This window comes from Eleginops maclovinus, chromosome 3 (assembly GCF_036324505.1).
Source record: "Eleginops maclovinus isolate JMC-PN-2008 ecotype Puerto Natales chromosome 3, JC_Emac_rtc_rv5, whole genome shotgun sequence".
Lineage (NCBI taxonomy): Eukaryota > Metazoa > Chordata > Actinopteri > Perciformes > Eleginopidae > Eleginops > Eleginops maclovinus.
In genome coordinates this window covers 12,120,410-12,138,160 of record NC_086351.1, presented here as the reverse complement: position 1 = coordinate 12,138,160, position 17,751 = coordinate 12,120,410, and the positions used below count along the sequence as shown (strand labels likewise).

The 17,751-nt window shown below is 40.2% G+C and overlaps 2 protein-coding genes across 3 annotated transcripts; both read right to left on the bottom strand.

The window, feature by feature from the left end:
- Window positions 1-1,072: 1,072 nt before the first annotated feature.
- Window positions 1,073-12,575, bottom strand: LOC134862088 (solute carrier family 45 member 4-like). 2 transcript variants are annotated; one of them, XM_063879785.1, is made up of 13 exons: window positions 11,055-12,575; window positions 9,103-10,058; window positions 6,663-6,851; window positions 6,391-6,570; window positions 5,469-6,145; window positions 5,162-5,311; window positions 4,829-5,074; window positions 4,559-4,678; window positions 4,340-4,439; window positions 4,126-4,206; window positions 3,917-4,047; window positions 3,508-3,576; window positions 1,073-3,222 (listed from the first exon to the last, which is right to left on the bottom strand). In XM_063879785.1, the coding sequence occupies exons 2-13, from the start codon at window positions 9,323-9,325 to the stop codon at window positions 2,923-2,925; spliced, it is 2,466 nt and encodes an 821-aa protein (XP_063735855.1). In that variant the 5' UTR covers window positions 9,326-10,058; window positions 11,055-12,575; the 3' UTR covers window positions 1,073-2,922. The 2 variants fall into 2 exon arrangements, with proteins under 2 accessions (XP_063735855.1, XP_063735856.1); XM_063879786.1 differs by having other exon boundaries at window positions 5,162-5,308; window positions 11,055-12,574.
- Window positions 12,576-12,625: 50 nt separating this feature from the next.
- On the bottom strand, window positions 12,626-14,481 carry gpr20 (G protein-coupled receptor 20). Its single transcript, XM_063879107.1, has 6 exons — window positions 14,455-14,481; window positions 14,071-14,337; window positions 13,710-13,954; window positions 13,416-13,500; window positions 12,999-13,124; window positions 12,626-12,796 (listed from the first exon to the last, which is right to left on the bottom strand). The coding sequence occupies exons 1-6, from the start codon at window positions 14,479-14,481 to the stop codon at window positions 12,626-12,628; spliced, it is 921 nt and encodes a 306-aa protein (XP_063735177.1).
- Window positions 14,482-17,751: the final 3,270 nt, after the last annotated feature.

Genomic DNA, 17,751 nt, shown 5'->3' with positions numbered 1-17,751 from the left:
ATTCAACATTTTTAACTATAATAGACATTAGCAGCTGTAATTCCTTTATTATATATTTATTATAATTAATTCCATTTAAACACAATAATGTCTCTGACAAATATTATGGAAGCCAATGTAACCTTTCATTGTTGACTTGATGACCTCGGATAATAAACAAACTTAATTTAGTCCTGGTACACACGTGCGATTACATACTGACTGTGGACCCCCAAAACCTTCTGTAAATGACACTGTAATTCTTTATGGGTTTTCAGTATGTTTGATTCTATTGTAATAGCACACACTGGCCTGCAGATGGTGGTGGTTGACTAATACAGCCCAAGATGTGCTAAATACTGTAAACCTTATTTAAGAGGTTTTGATTTATAACAATTTTTTATTTAAATTACACAGTTAAAATGAATGAATGTAAAACTTATTATATGATTATTATATAATCTACACCTTGGATTTTCATATTGTAGATTATATATGGAATACATCAAATCACTTTCTTTTTAAATGAGTTTGTAGAAAGGGATTATTTGTATTGTATTGAGGAATGGTTTGATTAGAATAACCTCCCTGATGAACTCTGTTGAAACAAGTTTTGGGAATTGTATCTTGAATTTGTGACACACTAAGTATGTTTGCTTAAGAGGTTTTGAACATCATACCTTTGTGCGTCTCTGGTGAGCTGTAAGAACATTTTGCTGACTTTCTCGTTTGCTAAAGATAAGATTATTTTGTTTTCTGTCTAAAGAAGATATTTAGTCCCCGGTCAAAATATCATCCTGGGACTCAACCAATGGCTCGCAGTCGCAAACCCTTCATTTTTTTAATGCTTCGTCTCTGTCTGTCAAGGGTAAGAGAGGTGCCATGACAGAAGTTTAAATATCCCTTAACTTATTAACTGTTTTCTTGCACCTTATATCAATAATTACTCATAATGGTTAATTGCTTTAAAGGAAGGTTATTTTATCTCCATTAGGACTTTGGCAAATATTAGCAAAAGAACGAAAAGGGAAAAGAAGACTATATACATAGAAAGTGTGTGTGAGCGATTGTTATTTGAAAACAAAGACACAGGTGAAGGTGGATTCATTCTTTTTTTTTGCCCAATTCCAAAACAATTGGTACAAAAATGTCTTGTTTACAAAGTACAAAACTATGTGTAGCAGCACAATTATTAAAAGATCCCTTTAAAATCACGCAAGGGATTGGCTTTCAAACCAAAACATAAAATAGAATCCTAAACATCTTAACATTAGTATAAAACCAAAACAATTTCAGTAAGTCAGGGACCTGTTTCCATAAACTCTTAAAATTAAGAGTTTTTCTAAAAAGCTTCCTGCTGAAAAATCTCTGAAACATTTAGACCAAGTAAAAGTTAAAGGAATAAAAGCTGTAGTGCACTTTTCTTTCTGCAAAACGTTTAATTTGGTCACCACATCCCACACCGGGGAAATTTCAAGCTTGCATAGATCCGTCAGTGGCCTTGCATAGAAGTTCTCTGCTTTACCATTCAATATGCAACGTTAGTTTTAGAAGATATAACTTAAAACCTCCCAAAAATATAAAAATATTGTTCTTATAAGTAGACTTAAGGCTGAGCATGACATTTATACTAAGTGGCATTAGGTGCTTTTGAGTCAAGGTTGTACATTAGTCTGTAGATTATTACACTTTGCACACGGCACTCAGTTTGTGACCCTGAGAATATGTTATAGGGACTATGCTAACCATTATCTTGCATGTTGCTAAATGTTAACAATGATCCTCCATAGACCCTCTCGGTTTCCACACATGTTTGTCATTCTAAAGTGAACTGAATCCTGGCAGTATGGCAGCTATTCATCTTGATGTTTGACCACTGTGACCATCAGGTCAGTTTACGGCTGTCGAATGATAAGTTTGGCACCCTAACCAACTAATGGATGCTACATGATGACGGTGTTTCTCCTTTCAACTGTTTTTGGAATGTGTATCTCAATATACAATAAAATAATAATTCAATAAAAAGCAAAACAAATGCTACCTCGAAAACAAATCCCAGTGAAACCCAAAGAAAGTTAGAATCCATGATGCACTATTGGTCAAAAATGCAATGCAGAATGTTTTGTGGTAGACGTTGCATTGCATTTTGTTGTTAAATGCACTCAACAGTAGTGCAACGAATAAATTGTCAGCTGCTGGCTTCATATGAAAAAACAAACATTGTGTTTCATGGCATAGTCGTAAAAAAAGAAAAGAAATGGCAATTCCTACTGCACACTACCGATCTTTGCATTAATAAATTCAACAAAAAAAAACATTTTGAGTCTTGAACAAATGCAAAAGGCTTTGACTGTTGTTTTGAAACTTTCTGGCAATTTCTTAAATAACAACACAATAACCCTAACCTCAACCAAAGGTATTCCCTTAACACTGTAACATATATGAACATCTGTATTCAGTGTACATGTAATGCACACGCACCTTCACGGCACTACGATTGTCTATTCAGCACTATTGGAGCAGCTACTGTGAAATAAAATATCACAAATCCCGTCATTCTGCAGCATCAGTTTGATAATAATGTTCTGAAGTGAGATAGAAAGTGCTTTGCGTGCTTCCCATTTGTGCTTTCGCAATAAAGGCTTACATTTGCTTCAGTAGTCTGAGCTAAGTTAGTTTGAACAGTCTCACACATTCCCTAATGGCTCACTTCTATCCATCTAGCCATCCAAACTTTGTTTTGTTTTAAGGATGAGGTAGCAATAAGACAGGCGTATCAGCCCAACACTGAGATTGTCAGCCCTCTACTCAAAAAAATATTCTCCTTTCAAATCCACCCCACCTACATTTCTGTAGATGGGAACATGTTTGCCATGTGTTCTCTCTTTTCATTAAATTCCCTCGGTCAGAAAGAGACAGACATTTGGTTTAATCCTCTCATGCTCAGGCAACAGTGTCCTTCTCTGTCTTTTTCAAGCTTTCTCCATCTGTGAGGCTCAGCAGAGCCAGCCTCTGTTCACTGTTCTTTTTTTCACTTTGGTCTGAATCTCCAGGTAAACCCACCAAGCCCTGGTTCGGCTCTGAGCTGCTCGGCTCCATATCAGGATAAATGACCAGGAAACAGGCAGTGAGGAAGCCCAGGAAGGCACCTCCGGAGGCAACTGCAGGAATGACACGCACACTTCCAACTGCGTCTACCACAGCGCCCAGGGCCGATGCAACCAAGATCTGGCTGACATAGACCTAGAAACAAAACAAGATAGAATGATACAACAGAAGAGTACATGCTGTGAGGACATTCATACTCTCTGTTGCTCTTATCACCAACCCTAGAGCAGGAAAACCTGAGTATGAGGCAAAGTTAGAAAATACACTTCCACTCAAGCTCACAGCCTTGATCATGACGTATCTGGTTCAGTTAAAGAAAGATAAGTCGTCTTTAAGTGCTTATTTCAAAATCAGATTTGGCTGGATGCCACTGGATTAGTTTAAGTTCAGAGCTGAAGGAAAAAGAGTGAGAATGCTCACCTGGCAGGACAAGATAGCGCAGTCAATACCAAAACCTCTTCTTGTGTTTGCAGGGCTGTGGTGAATGTACTGAGGAGAAGAACAAAGAAGACATTACCGTAAACCACACTGTAGATTGTCGGCGTCTAGGTTTAAAACAACTATAATGTTGACTAAGCTTAGAGACAGGGCAAAACATGTGATTTTATTTGATTACACCTTAATCCAAACAGTCAGGAGATACAGAACAAAGACTACAGAATTACATCAGTTTACAAATGTTTACACATTGCAAAGTGTTGAAAAAGGCAAAGACTTAGGTGATGTTCCAAGGTTAAATTAAACAAAACATAAAACCTGAAGTATTTTTGTTTGTAACTGTGTGCAGTATACTACGATATTTGAGTATATACTCTGTGTCTGGACATACCTCTTTGATCTCATGGTACTGCCCGAGTAATGCGTAGGGACAGTAGGAGATACTCATGGAGATGATGCCCATGCTACTGATCATCACCATGGCAACATACACATTAGGGAAGATCGCCATGACAGCCGTTCCTAAGTTGAGAAAGATGAAGTCTGTTTAAATGTATTGCAATTTTATTTGCAATATATTATTCTCTTGTGGAAATGTACCTATTGAGAATCCCAGAGTTCCAACAATGTAGATAACCTTAATGCTCAGATCAAAATTATCCAGGTACTTCTGCAGGATTGCTGAGTGGACAGATGACAAGAAAATATAAATTATTGAAGACAGTGTGGGTAAGTTGGATAGAAACGGTAGGGGAAACATTTTATTTGTAAATAATGCAGTTAGGATGAAGTTCAAAAAATGTGTGGGTTATACCAGAACAGACGGCAGCAGTAGCGGCGTAGACCACCAGTCCCCAGCAGCCCATCTGCACTCCTTGGTGATATTTGAGAAGCTCTGTGGAATTGGATGGTGCCTGAAAACAGTGGGATCATTTTAGCAATGCAGTCATATACCGGACTGCACAAATAGACTGGGTATACATGGCAAGTGTGGATTGCAGTCAGTTAGCAAGTGTCTTTAGAGTGTGTGTACCGTCGGGTCTCCATGGTAAATGACTTGTCCCATGAAATCAGTGTAAAACACAGCTTCAGCGATAATGGAGAACCATGTGAGGAGGTGACACACACACAATGTCCACAGCTGCCTCGGCATCTAGGGAGGACAGAGAGAAACAAGAAATCAAGACTAGCCGGGGAAACATGAAGGATGAGTTTCAACTGCAAGCCTCATAATATTGTGAATGAGATGCACTGCAAAAGTAAAAAATAAATAAATATTAAGGACATTTCCGATTGACTTCACCTTGAACATGGATAACCATAGCAGCCGGACAGTTGTGCCCTTGTCTAGTCCCCCCTCACTGGAGCCCTCAGATGACAGACTGCTAGCTGACAGCTGCAGCTCCCGGCGGTCTGCTCGCCGATGGAGTTCGCTCAGGTCATTCAGACTCTGGGAGGTGGTGATTGGCCGAGGGCTCAAAGGCGCTGCCTTTCGCAGTCGATATCGCTGTGATCCCACTCGTCCGTAGTAGGAAAAAGTGAAGGAGGGCTAAGGAGAAAAAGATACAAGCTTTTTCCACTTTTGCAAAACTACTTTTAAAGAAAGTAATTAGGGAAATGTTTGATGCAATTGTACCTGTCTGTAGAAGGTGTGTGGGTGGGGGCGTGAGGAAACGGAGGTGTTGGCAGGGCGGCTGGGCAGCTTACTGGGGGCGTTGTCTTTCATTGCATCGGAGGAGTCAGAAGAGGACAGGCCCGCATTGATACCATTGACAGCCTTGACCTGCTGGGACACAAGAGAGGAACAGATGTACAGTACATATTAAAAGGAGCAAATTAAACTGAATACATGGGACAACACATCTGAAACACAGCACAGAAGTTCCATATATAATATATATATAATATAAGAGACCATATAGAACATATTCAGGAGATTTTACCTGTTTTTTTAGGTTTGAGTTCTCAGAGCCAGAATTGATCTGAAGGTGAAGAGGAGGGCCGTGTGTTGGCCCCTTAGACTCAGTGCAACCTGGATTTGTAGAGGCTACCAACCCATCAGTGAGGTTGGGTGGTCCACCAGAAGGAGACAGAGTCCCATTAATGTGATCAGATGGCTGAAAAGCATCCTGTAGCTCTCCCTGCCTCTCTGGTAGAAAGTGATGGACCTCTGGCAGGAAGTGTTGCGAGTCTGGATCGAGATCAGAATCCATCTCGATCGTAGCATCTGGCATGGCTAAGACCGAGTCGCTTTTACTCCTTACTCTTTCAACCGCTAGGAAGTCCATGTCCCCTTCCTCAGAATCTGATTCGTTCTCCTGCCGGGAAGATGCTCGAACAAACGCATCCTCCTCTGCGATCACATCAAGGAAAGGTGCAGAGTGAATGATAGGTCTGAAAGACAACTGGCTGGTAGACGCTGCCTTTCCTGTGACTTTAAGCCGGTTGGACGGAGCGAAAGACTGCTCGGGGATACTGAGCATGTGCAGAGTGACAGAGATTATAAAGATGATGCCAGCGAACAGGAAGAGGACTTGTTCCTGTGCTTTGAATGCTTGGCCCAGAGCTGTGCCAGTCCAGTCTAGACCTCCCAGCATGTAGCCCACTGCTCCGCCCAGCCCTGGAGAGAAGACAAGAAGGGACACAGGTACATAGGTTAGTGTGTGCCAAGTCTAAGAAACAAGGACAAGTATGAGCAGCTTCTAAAACGGTACCGCCTCTATGTGTAGAACATATTAGACTCATATTCTGTAGGGAATATCACTTATACTGTATATGCATGATAACGATATGTATGCATATCAATTTACTGATCTGTGGAGACAGTACATGTGTGTTGGTGTCCCTACATGCATGTTGTCTTACCAGCAGAGAAGGCGTGAATATTCAGGGCTATATCTTGCTCGTCGGTGTCAGCAACATCCAGAAGGTAAGCTCTGATTGGTCCCTCGGAAGCATCAGCACTGAAGTCCAGCACCACCACACCTAATACAGTGAGGATGATGCCGATTGGCTGGCTGCCGGGACTATCCCCCAGGGAAAGGCCTAACAGAACACATCGAAATCAAACAAACACGGAGTTAAACGTTATTTGTTCTAAAATTCAGATAGAAATCTCACTGCAGCCGTCTTCTCACCTATTAATGATCCGTTTAGGAAGAGCGCCACTCCCAGCAGCACGCCCACACACAGGGCCAGAATGAAAGGTCTTCTCCGGCCAATACGCAGAGTACACCGGTCACTGGCTGAGCCAATCACAGGCGTGAGGAGGAGACCCAGGATCGGACTGAGGAACCAGGTTAAGCTGTAATATTGCTCGGGGAGACCTAAAAAACACACACAAACAAATGGTAGATTCAGTATTAAGATAAAGTGAAAGAACACTTTTGATGGACTATGTAAAACCATGAGATTGTTAAATTCTTTTATTTAGCTTGCCCGTTGTGTCCACTTTGCACTAGAGGCTATATCTTTGTGATATATATCTTCATATATATGCTATATTATATGATGTTGAGATCAGTCAAAGATTTTCGATTAGTTGAATCTGATTGAATTGTCTTTTTAAAAAGTCTTTTTATTTAACTTCTACGGACTGGAAGACAGACATGAGAACCAGTGTTAAATGTGAATATTACTCAACTGTTTTATCCTGTCATTTTTGTAGGAAACTCATCAATAAGACGAGGTGTTTGTATGTTTTATGATCATCTAGGGGCTTGCCATAATACCTCAAACTGTGGAAGTCTCAGCAGAGAAGCTTTTTTCATTATCTCTCCACAAACGAAAATGCGCATGTTCTTCTATGATCTATTCGTGTTTATAAAGGCATATAACGTGACAGCTTTTACATACAAATGCATGCAAAGTCACTAGTGCTCTTAATAAGCTTCCTTTACCAATGTTGAGTTGGAGCACTTCAGATAATGAGGTGGCCTGTTACAACAAAACAGAGAGAAATATACACCAAGCAGCCAGGAGGGTGCTGAAATCACTTGGACATGAGACAGAGCTAGGCTTCAGCATGCACTAAACACAGGGAACAGTCATCCCTATCTTGCAGCTATGTCAATATCAATGTAGCTCGATCTTTTTGTCATGTCCTGGTTCGGCCCAGATATATGGAAGACTTATTGTGGACGCTGCCCATCTCTCAGCTGCTCTGCTAAATGAGCATATCCTGATTTTCCAAACCTTATATAGACGTGGTTTCACTGTAAGAAATTGGCATTCTTAAACTGCTCGCTGGGTGGTGCGACTGGTTCTCACGGGAACAACATGATACCCACGCTGCCTTGCTCTGCTCCTGCTTTCCCTCTCTTAAGACAACAACACAGCAGATAACTTTTTCGCAGGAGGAAAACAGTTCCTTTCTGTCTTTTCCATTGCTGCTCACTCTCCTTTTGGTCACTAGAACTACAGGATACTTCACTTAGGGACCTTGTGGAGTTTTTGACCTGTAGTAGCCCTATGAATCAGAAGGAAACGCTTTCAAGACGTTTGTTGGACCTCAAGAGCAACACAGTGTGCCAACATGACTTTTATTTGTTCTAAGTAAAACTCCACAAGGCACATTTAACCAGATGTATGACTCAGTCATTCAATAGGTTTGGGTTGCAAGAAGGCAATGAGGAATATCCTGTTTGAGTTCAATGTTGCAGTACTACCTAAAACATGCTTTGAAAACACATCCTCAATGGAGTGTGCATAAAAGTTTTTCACACATAACCTTTCTTACAATAATGAGAATAGGGAGGAATGCGGAGAGGCTAAAATGTGCTTCGTTAGACATTCTTGTCATACCTAGCCAGGGTAAAATACCTTTGTTCAATTTCTGCTATGTTGGCAAACCTCATCTACATCTAACTGCATAGCCCCCGGTGGGCTACTGTTGGGCAGACAAGTTATAGGACACAGTGGTGCAGTCTGGGAAATCAATAGATCACGTCTGGCAGCGAAACAACAGTCAAATTCTACAGTGTTGGTGCGGTCACCTGACTATTGGTACAGCGGGAATGTAAACTTTTAGATCGCTGTAGTAAGTTTAAACAAAAACCCAATCATACTTATATATTACATACAACATGCTCTCAGCTGACTCTGGGCAAACAGTCAAAGTGGGTCTGCCACTTTCCTGACACTAACCAGGGGAGCACTGCCACAGACATATCCCTGATATACCTAAAAGGCAAACAGAGCCTGTGACACATTACATCTAGTGTAAACCAGCGTAAAACAATGTACGGCTTCACTGATACTCTGTGTAACTTGTGTGGGGGGTGGGTTCAAATACCCTCGGAATAAACTGAGGAACGTGTATTTAGACAGGTATGTTTACTCAATATATTCACGTGTATTTAGACAGGTATGTGTGCTTCTCTGTGGCATTAAGCATATACCATTCAAACAGGGAGCATAGAATAGTGCAATACATTTAAGAAAGTGAAAATTCCAGTGCGGTAAGTTTCATTGAATTTGCATGTGTAGATAGGAATGACAAAGTGGCATTACTAGAACACTTGTTTAACGAGGAACAACAGTGTGTCTGTCTTCATATGACAGCAAGCATCTCCTTACCTATCTGCAGCAGCACTGGCGTAACCAGGGCCGTTTCCATCGCGTAGCAGAATTCACGTCCGAACATCACAGCTCCGTGCATCACCCAGCGGTGCAGAGGGATGTGCATAACTCTGCCCACCACCTCCACATCCTTCTCGCTGTCACTCTCTTCTGCTTCTTCCTGGGGTTTCCTCCACTCTGGAAGGACATATGCCTCCCTCTCCTCTGCTCTCCCTCCCATTACAGTCTGGTAATGGGTTTACTTTGTTGAATGGTTGATATATATCAGTGTAAAAATAAGTATTTCAATATTTGGAGCAGAACTGTTCAATGTTATTAAATGTAAATACAATCAGCATTGTCCATTTGTTTCATCTTGATCATTCACAGCAGAGATATCCAGAAATATTATTCAAATAGCATGTCAGCTGGTCAGCACCTTCTGGATTGATAGCCAATGAATTGCAAATAATTGAGGAGTAGGCAGGAATCATAATTAAAATGAGACTGGGTCCAAAAAAATGTTCCATACATTTTATCCCTTGGCCATCAAGCTGAGATGTGAGCAGTTGCACGGCTCAGGAGCTCAGTGGGAGAGCGATTGAGGTCCTCATTGTGGCTTGCATGACTCATAATTCAGGAAGAGCAGAGACGTTCTGCATTGCTCCGGAGATATTTAGAGGGGAGGAGCACGGAAAAAAGCAGAAGAGGTAGCAGAAGGGGGGATGGCTATATGTGTGTTGTTTGTTTCAGTTGCTGTGTATGTATCCCACGCTTAGACGGGTTAGTTTAGGTTTGTGATTGCTGTGGCTGTTCAGTGTGTGTTGGAGATTGAGTGCATGTTGTACTTGGACTGTGAGAGAGGGGCTCGGCAGAAGCCTGTCTGTGTGTGGAAGTGAAAGTACTTCCTGGCAGGTCTGGATTCAAAGTATGTGGAAACTTCTTGGCAAAGACCTACTGAGTGACACAGCAACCTGCAGAAAAACAGACAGCGGTTAGATAGTAAGCTAAAGCTCTTAAATATTAAAACTCCTAACTTATTATCTGAATTTAAATGCATTCTCTACAGACAATGACAGATAAGACTAACAGAGATTATATTTTATTATGCAGGGTCAAGGTCCAAGCACTAGAAGGCTATTACACATTTTGCAACAATTTAACTATTTCAGATCACTATAAAGCTGTTCATCCATGCATTTTCTTGAGTGTGATAAAGTCATTGAAATACCTTTGAACACTACCTTTAGACCACAACACTAACAGGGTATAAAGACATCAGAGGCATGAACAAATGCCACATTATGAAATAAACCCTTGTTACAATACCATAGCTGAACCGTAATTGTAAACCGTTAAAACCAGTAGACGTGGGGGATACAGTTTAACCACACACTCTTCGTTCTAACACAACCAATTTCAGTCAGTCACAGTTAAGGTAGAAGTTAATGTTTGAACAAAATAAACTGAGCCCTCCCACAGACGAGAGGCAGTCTTGAGAAATGTTCTGTTGAGAGTAATTCAGTGACTGAGTAACCTTCTCCGGTGTGTAGTGACTAGTCTGCACAAGCCTCTCTCTCCCCTACAGTTGAAATGCGTGTTTTTTTCAAAGGGGTGTATGATAGGGGTTGGTCTACGGGGCTTTTTGAACCAGTTAAAACATGTCTAGCTCGGGAAGCAGTTCTGAGCCACATACCGACCCTTCTATGTTTGTTAACTGCGTAGACCACTACAGTCTATGTAGTTATTAACTGGGAATGATCAGTTACTTACGCGTGTCACATGGCAATAGATACACACCTTACTCTGGACACAGTAGTGTTCACTTTACTCTGTCTGTGCTTTGACTTGTGGCTACCTTAGCAAGCTAACGTCAGGTTGGCTAATAAATTAACGTATATTAGGCAGCTAACGTTAGCCGGTTAATACATAGAGAACCAGTATGTTAAAGACAGAAAAATGTAACATACCATAGATTATACTCCGCCAAGGTAAAGTCAAAGTAGGTCCGTGTTTGTCATGTTTTTATAACGTGACAGTAAAAGTTGGTTTAGGTTAGCAATCTGGCTAACCTTTTCCAGCTAACTGAGAGACCATCTGCTTCACTACACTCATCAATCTCATTGGTTTCCACAGTAACAAAGCGGGGCGTGGTCGAAAAAGGACGCAAATCTCATCACCAAGCTGCTCACCTACAGTGGGCGGATACTAAACAGGCGAGTTTAAATAATAATGGATTACTTTTTATATCATGTTATAACTAATTTAACAATTACATCTCAATGTTATTTCGTTAATATTTTGAAAAGGGCCAGGATTGATTGTGATGTTCCTTACTATGGCTTCTAGTTGTTTTTACATTGCACTAAATAAATAGGTTATTCAATAAAATGAATGATGCCGATACTGATGAATTAAACTGATAATAATAACAATGTATCAAATGAAGAGAGGTTTTATAATAACTTTTGACAATGGATTATTATTTTGTTTTTGGTTTGTATTTTTTCTTCACACAATAGGCTAGAACAATAAAACTGGTTTTACATTTACAGAACCAGACAAAGAGAGCTTAACTAAAGTGTATTGTATATGTTTTACGTTAGAAAAGAACCGTTTTTCCAAAAGGAGGATCAATACAGAAAGACAGAGTGTTTCTCCATTTGTGAATTGTTTTGATAAAAACAATGTCAGTGGTTAACTTAATGGCACATAATAAACTTTGGAATTATACAAAAATGTTTACAACTCAAACATTCACGTTGTAGCTGCTTTCAGTCATCCAAACAGTTGCCCTTTGAGTGGTTTTATTTTCCTTAGTCTTATAATGGTCTTTGAAAGGCAGTGCAATGTTGCCCTCTGCTGCACAAAAGCGGTAATCATTCCCCCAAAATGTTTAGCAGTGGATCTTCAGAAGTTCCCAATGTGTAATCTAGGCAAAAAAGAAAAAATATATACATATATATCCTTCCCCATGGTAAAGAGATTCAGGTTTGGTCTGTTTAGCATTGTACTCCAATTGTATATTGTGAAGTCCTCCACGTTGATCCAATTCTGTTTGTCAGTGTAAAGGTCCCAGACAGTATCAGGTCCAAAAAAGCTTATATCATCCATCGATAACACCAGCATTTCCTAATTCCATGGCTTTTGGTAAGTAATATTACACAATGAATCTAAGTACAGTATCTAAGATTACATACAATAAGTTGTGTCATGAATTAGATTTAGTATTTTATGTTTTTTATATTCAAGGAATAATAGAAATAAGACATTTTTGTTTTCAAGTCTAAAGTTGTGGGAATGTTTCTTGATGATAATGATAAAGTTGCAGACTGAATTGGTCTGTTGTCAATTGTAATTAATTTGAGAAGAATAAAAAGGTTGGTATTAACATTATCATCATTATTAATAGTATTATCAGCTGTTGTTCCTGAGCTCTTCTGAGCCAAGAAAAATCAGCCACCTTTCCTGAGGCGACTGTGACATGTCAGAAACTTTCAGTTATCTTCAGCCCATGTGAAAGGGTATCAACAGTGCGTGGTTATTCCCCAGATTGTCTCTGCAGTGAAGTGGGGATCTTGGTCATCTTAATCATGTTATTAGCGATGGCATTGGCCATCCCTCTTGATGCCTTGGAGCTGTGCTGCATGCTGATGATGTCGCCACTAGTCTGCTCTGGCTCAGCGCGGCGGAAGATATTTCTCATGGTAGCCTAAGGGAGGAAAGAGAAGTAAATTATTCAATGAATCGATGAGTAAATAAGTGACTGCGAGAGGGATGGAAGGACAAATTATGGCCAGAGGGAAGGATGGATGGATGGATGGATGGATGGATGGATGGATGGATGGACAGGTGGCAGAGAGAAAGGATGATAGGATACATTGAGGTGAGGAGGGAAAATACTCCGGTCTCACCTGGAAATTATTTGTGACAAAGCAGTAGACCACAGGATCCATGCAGCTATTCAAACTGCTGAGAGTGACAGTCAAGTGGTAGGCTATCAGGTGATGAGGCATATCAGGGTGGAAGTACACCACCACCTGCAACACAACAGAACCCAGTCATAAGATTACTTATGTTGTTACATTTGCATCTACTCCTCTTGATAAGGAGTTTTTGTTTCTGACCACTTACAAAGAGATTCCACTTGTAAGAGATAAGGACCTGAGTATGGACACGAGTTATGAGCTCTACCAAAGAATGTTTTTTCTGTCTCAGATGGTGAATCATCTTATGACCCTTTTCTCTTTTGGCTACTTGGGTGATAATGGGCTAGAAAAACATGATGATAATACTTTTAAAAGAATGTGGCACGTCTGTCTCTCACTCACCTGGCTGATGTGGAAAGGTGTGAAGCAGACAGTGAAGATGATCAACACTGTAGTCAGCAGCTGGACAGCCCTCCTTCTCCTATCCCTGAGAAATGACAGATAAAACCACCATTGCAACATCCCATATATTTGCCAATGATGCAAATGTCAGTCAATTTATCTTGGTCCTTTTACTTTAAGTTGTGTTCTTGTATATGAAGCTTGTACACTTGTACACACAACCTGTTAAAATGCATGATATTATGTACTTCCTTACAGTGTGTGTGTTTGTTGGTGATATAGAATCGATCATACCTGCTCTGCTGCATCAGGCGGCGGTCGGCTAGTGCCCACATAATCCGCAACGTGAAGACCATAATGATGATGAGCGGTAGAAAGAACTCAGTGATGGTAAGAAACAGGAGCTTAAAGAGGCAGCAGCCCGGGTGCTGGAAAGCAGTGGAAAGGAAGGAATATGTGACCACGATGGCAAACAGCCAGACTGACACACACACACATTTGGCCACACTGGAGTTCCTCCACCGACGGGAAGCTTCAACCTGCAAGGACAAAAGAAAATCTGTCGTTTCGTCCTGGGTTTTAAGTCAGAGTTATCAGGTTTTTGTAAATTAATGCTTGAGAGCAATTCTGGCGCCACCCTACAGGCAAAACCCACCTGCACGATGGCGAGGTACCGGTCAACACATATGCAGGTCAGAAACAAGATGCTGCAGTACATGTTGACAAAGTAGCTGAAGATGTGCAGGTAGGAGCAGGTGAGACAAGCCCCTCCACTGTAGTACAGCAGGATGCGAGTCGGCAGAGAGAGATTCACCAAGAGGTCGGTCACCGCTAAGTTGATGGTGTAGATCACTGAGGTGGTCTTTTGCTTGGTGCGGAAACAGAAAACATAAAGGGCGAGTATGTTGAGCACCATGCCAACCTGTGGGAGAGGAGAGCAGAATTGGGATGTTTGAGCAGACTGGCATTGTCAATATGAGTTGAAACTCATAAGGATGTATATCTACTTGTACTATGAGGGCTCCCAAAAAGTGCCTACCATGAAAATAAGAGAGTTTATGACCATCAGTGCGATCCAAAGGCCGTAAAAGTCATTGTAGAGCCCCTCGTCTAAATGAGCCTTTCTTTGAAAATATACTTCCATGCCACTCCTGTTACTGGCACTACCAATTACAGGCAGTGTGGGAAATGAAGTATTGATCAAAAGCCAGGACTCAGTGCTGTTGAAGTCCATTATAAAGGTGATGATGAGAATAATGTTGGTGGCGATGACGATGAAGCACGTAGTTAGGTGATGGTTAGGATGAGGATATTGATCCAGAGTTGTTGCAGAAACTGTTGGACAAAAACACACATTGTTGTTGTATAATGAACATTTACTTGACAATTAGTCTTTGAACTCTTACTGCTACAAATCTTAACCTTTTAAAAAAACACACAGCAATAATACATCTACCCTTATCATGGTAATCATGACAGAAGAATAAATCCTGTGTGTGTTCATCTCATTTAAATAGCTCAGATCAAAACAGATCTGAACCTCAAAGAGTGACTTGTTCCTGCATTAATCATGATCCAAATGGCCAGTTTGTGTTTATTTCCTATGGAGGAAGAAGATGCATTCTTTTCCTAAATTCAGATAAACAGCTTGTATTTGAATAAACTGGATACATTTATCACAGAGACGATACGTTCATATTCAAATATTTGGTGCAGCACTGAGACTTTTACAACCTCAGTAAACACATTTATTGGAGAAAAGGGCACTTTATGAACCTTCCTTTTAAGGACTGTTAAATAACTGCAAGCTGGGAGAAAAGCTACAGTAAAGAACAGTAAAAAGTAGATTATATCAGATGTGAAACTGTAACAGATGTCAGAGTGACAACATGTGACATGACATGTCATCATCACTATCATCATTATTTTTACATTTCACAGTGTGGTGGTATTTTGAGTGCACAAGCAAAATCTTGCTTTTATTTGACTATAAAATTAGACATTCAGGTTAGCTATATGATGCTTTACATATGGTGTTTTAAGTTGTGAAGAGGGAAAGGTGCAAATATGGGCTAGTTTTTTACCAGGAGTGAATATTATAGACAGCAGAGGGCAGTCAGTGACTGTGCTGCATGAAGTGTATCCCAATGGGATATAATTAGAAAATCGATTTGGGCACTATCACTAACCTTTACATAGTTATGAGTATGGGTTGACAACAAGGACACAGATCCAGAAGAGTCTTGATCGAGCCAAACTCATGGGAAATCTATTCGCATTAAAAACTGCCAGGTCACATAAGGTTAAACCCCATATTTTCCATGAAGCATCACAGTGAGTGTCATCCAAAACTTGGCTGGAGGCTGGAATGTTCCCCTATCCCTCCATAACAAATGTGTTTTAATTGCTCATGTGACTCGAGTTTGTGTTGTGTACGCTCGTGGCTCAAAACAATCATCAGACTGATGAAAAATGTAGTCTTTTCAAGCTAATGAGAATAACATGCTCAGCTGAGGGTGAGGCATGAATAATGTGATTCATCTGCATTAACAAGATCAGTCCAGCCAGAGAACATTAAGACCACTGAAGGAAATAAATGGGTGTTTTCACAGTGACATCCCCTGATCCCCGTACTCGGAGCTAGTTCATCATCATTAACAGCGCTAACGAGTGTTATGAGCGTAGCCTCAGGGAAATTGTGTTGAACTACTCACTTCATCTGTTCAGATAAAAATAACAATCGCAAGTAATACATTCCAGTGTTGTTCAATAATGTGTTGCTTAAGCTGGTCTTTGGTGAGATAATTGTTTAGTCCCAATTTATCCTGACCTAACAATCCAAATCTAAAGCATGTGTGGTCATAAGTGCTCTGTTACATCTAAGGGAGACGTCATGGTGTCCTAGAGTACACCTATCACTTAGCTAAAGTAGGCAATTCCATTAGCAAAAAACGTAACTTTAACTTAACTCTCAACAAAATGGGTTGGAGCAGACTCCCCTTTCCAAGAATAATGGATAGAAATTTAGAGGAACGTATTGGACTGCACAGAAGGACACATTAAATGGACATTATTTAGGCCCAAAAACAGAGATGGAGACCAAGGAAAGGACAATAGATTTAGTAGTTGACCCAACTGAGACAAGGGATTAAGGAAACCTAACTTAAACATGAAATAAACCCATTCTTTTTTTTTTTTCTATTCTTTTTATTTAAAGATAGTTGTTTGCATTTTTTCTGTGGGACTGAGGTTTGTAAATGGTGAAAATGTCGATAGAGTAAGAAATGGAAAGAACAACAACTGTGATCTTAAATCTGTTTGCATTTAGCAAAAGGACAGCCTCGCGAGATACTAGAGTGGTTGTTGATTCAAGGCTTGAGTAGCACAAAAACAGTAAGTTTAAGGAACATTTGAGCCAGCAGGGAGTTACTGTTTCTTTGTGACTACATTTTTTGCATTGTATCGAAACATATTAAATGATAATTTGGCCAATACAATTCCCAGCAAAATCAGCTTTGGGTTAAACAATAAAACCTGTATGCATGTACCAAATACAATTCTGATATGGCTAAACTTTTGTCAGACGCACTATTTAAAATAGATAGCTTACTGGAGGTTTTGTATAGGTCCCTGATTTGGGTCAGATCATACAATATCAATCTACTGCAGCTATCCCATTGTTGCTCTTCCTCTTCCGACATCAAAGAAAGTGGTGATGCAATGAATGTAAAGTGATACTGAGGGGAGCGCAGAGGAGCCCAGGGGCAGATTGCAAATAACACTGTCCAAATAAATTTCAGCACCGTGGGAGTCCCGGTTGTGTGTGTGTGAGATTTTGTGGAAGACAGAAATACATAGAAAGGGAGACAGACAGGATGGAATAGTGGAATTTATATCTCACGCTTCCCTGCATCAAATTAAAGCTTCACAGAAAGCCTCTCCAGAAAAACTGTACATTTAGCTGCTGCTGTAACTGTACATTTTAAAATACATTTGTTATTTTACTTGCAATAAAACTTCACTGGGGTCTTTCCATGTACTGTGATTGCATGACGTATTACAAACATATGATACTTTTTCAACCCTGCTAATAAATGTGTCAATTTCTGGTAAAATATAGTTATTGTATTGTATTGCTTGCACATCAACTCTTTATAATCAAACAATTATACACTTTTAACCACTGAATTTACTTGTGATAGGGATTAATCATGACCCTTTTATAATGAGTTTTGGTATTGTAATTTCATTTTAATCTTTAGTTGGGTTATTTTCTGTGAGGATAACAACATTTCCTCTTTTTAAAAACAAAGTACTGTTTGAGGACGGTTTATCC

Coding starts and splice junctions, on each gene's coding strand:
- LOC134862088 (XM_063879785.1), bottom strand. CDS start 9,325: ATGGGAGGGAGAGCAGAGGAGAGGGAGGCATATGTCCTTCCAGAGTGG. Junction 5,075..5,161: donor CACACACCTTCTACAGACAG/GTACAATTGCAT, acceptor TTTTCTCCTTAG/CCCTCCTTCACTTTTTCCTA. Junction 4,679..4,828: donor TATGGTTATCCATGTTCAAG/GTGAAGTCAATC, acceptor TGTCCTCCCTAG/ATGCCGAGGCAGCTGTGGAC.
- gpr20 (XM_063879107.1), bottom strand. CDS start 14,481: ATGGTCATAAACTCTCTTATTTTCATG. Junction 14,338..14,454: donor TAAACTCTCTTATTTTCATG/GTAGGCACTTTT, acceptor CCTCTCCCACAG/GTTGGCATGGTGCTCAACAT. Junction 13,955..14,070: donor GGTACCTCGCCATCGTGCAG/GTGGGTTTTGCC, acceptor TTGTCCTTGCAG/GTTGAAGCTTCCCGTCGGTG.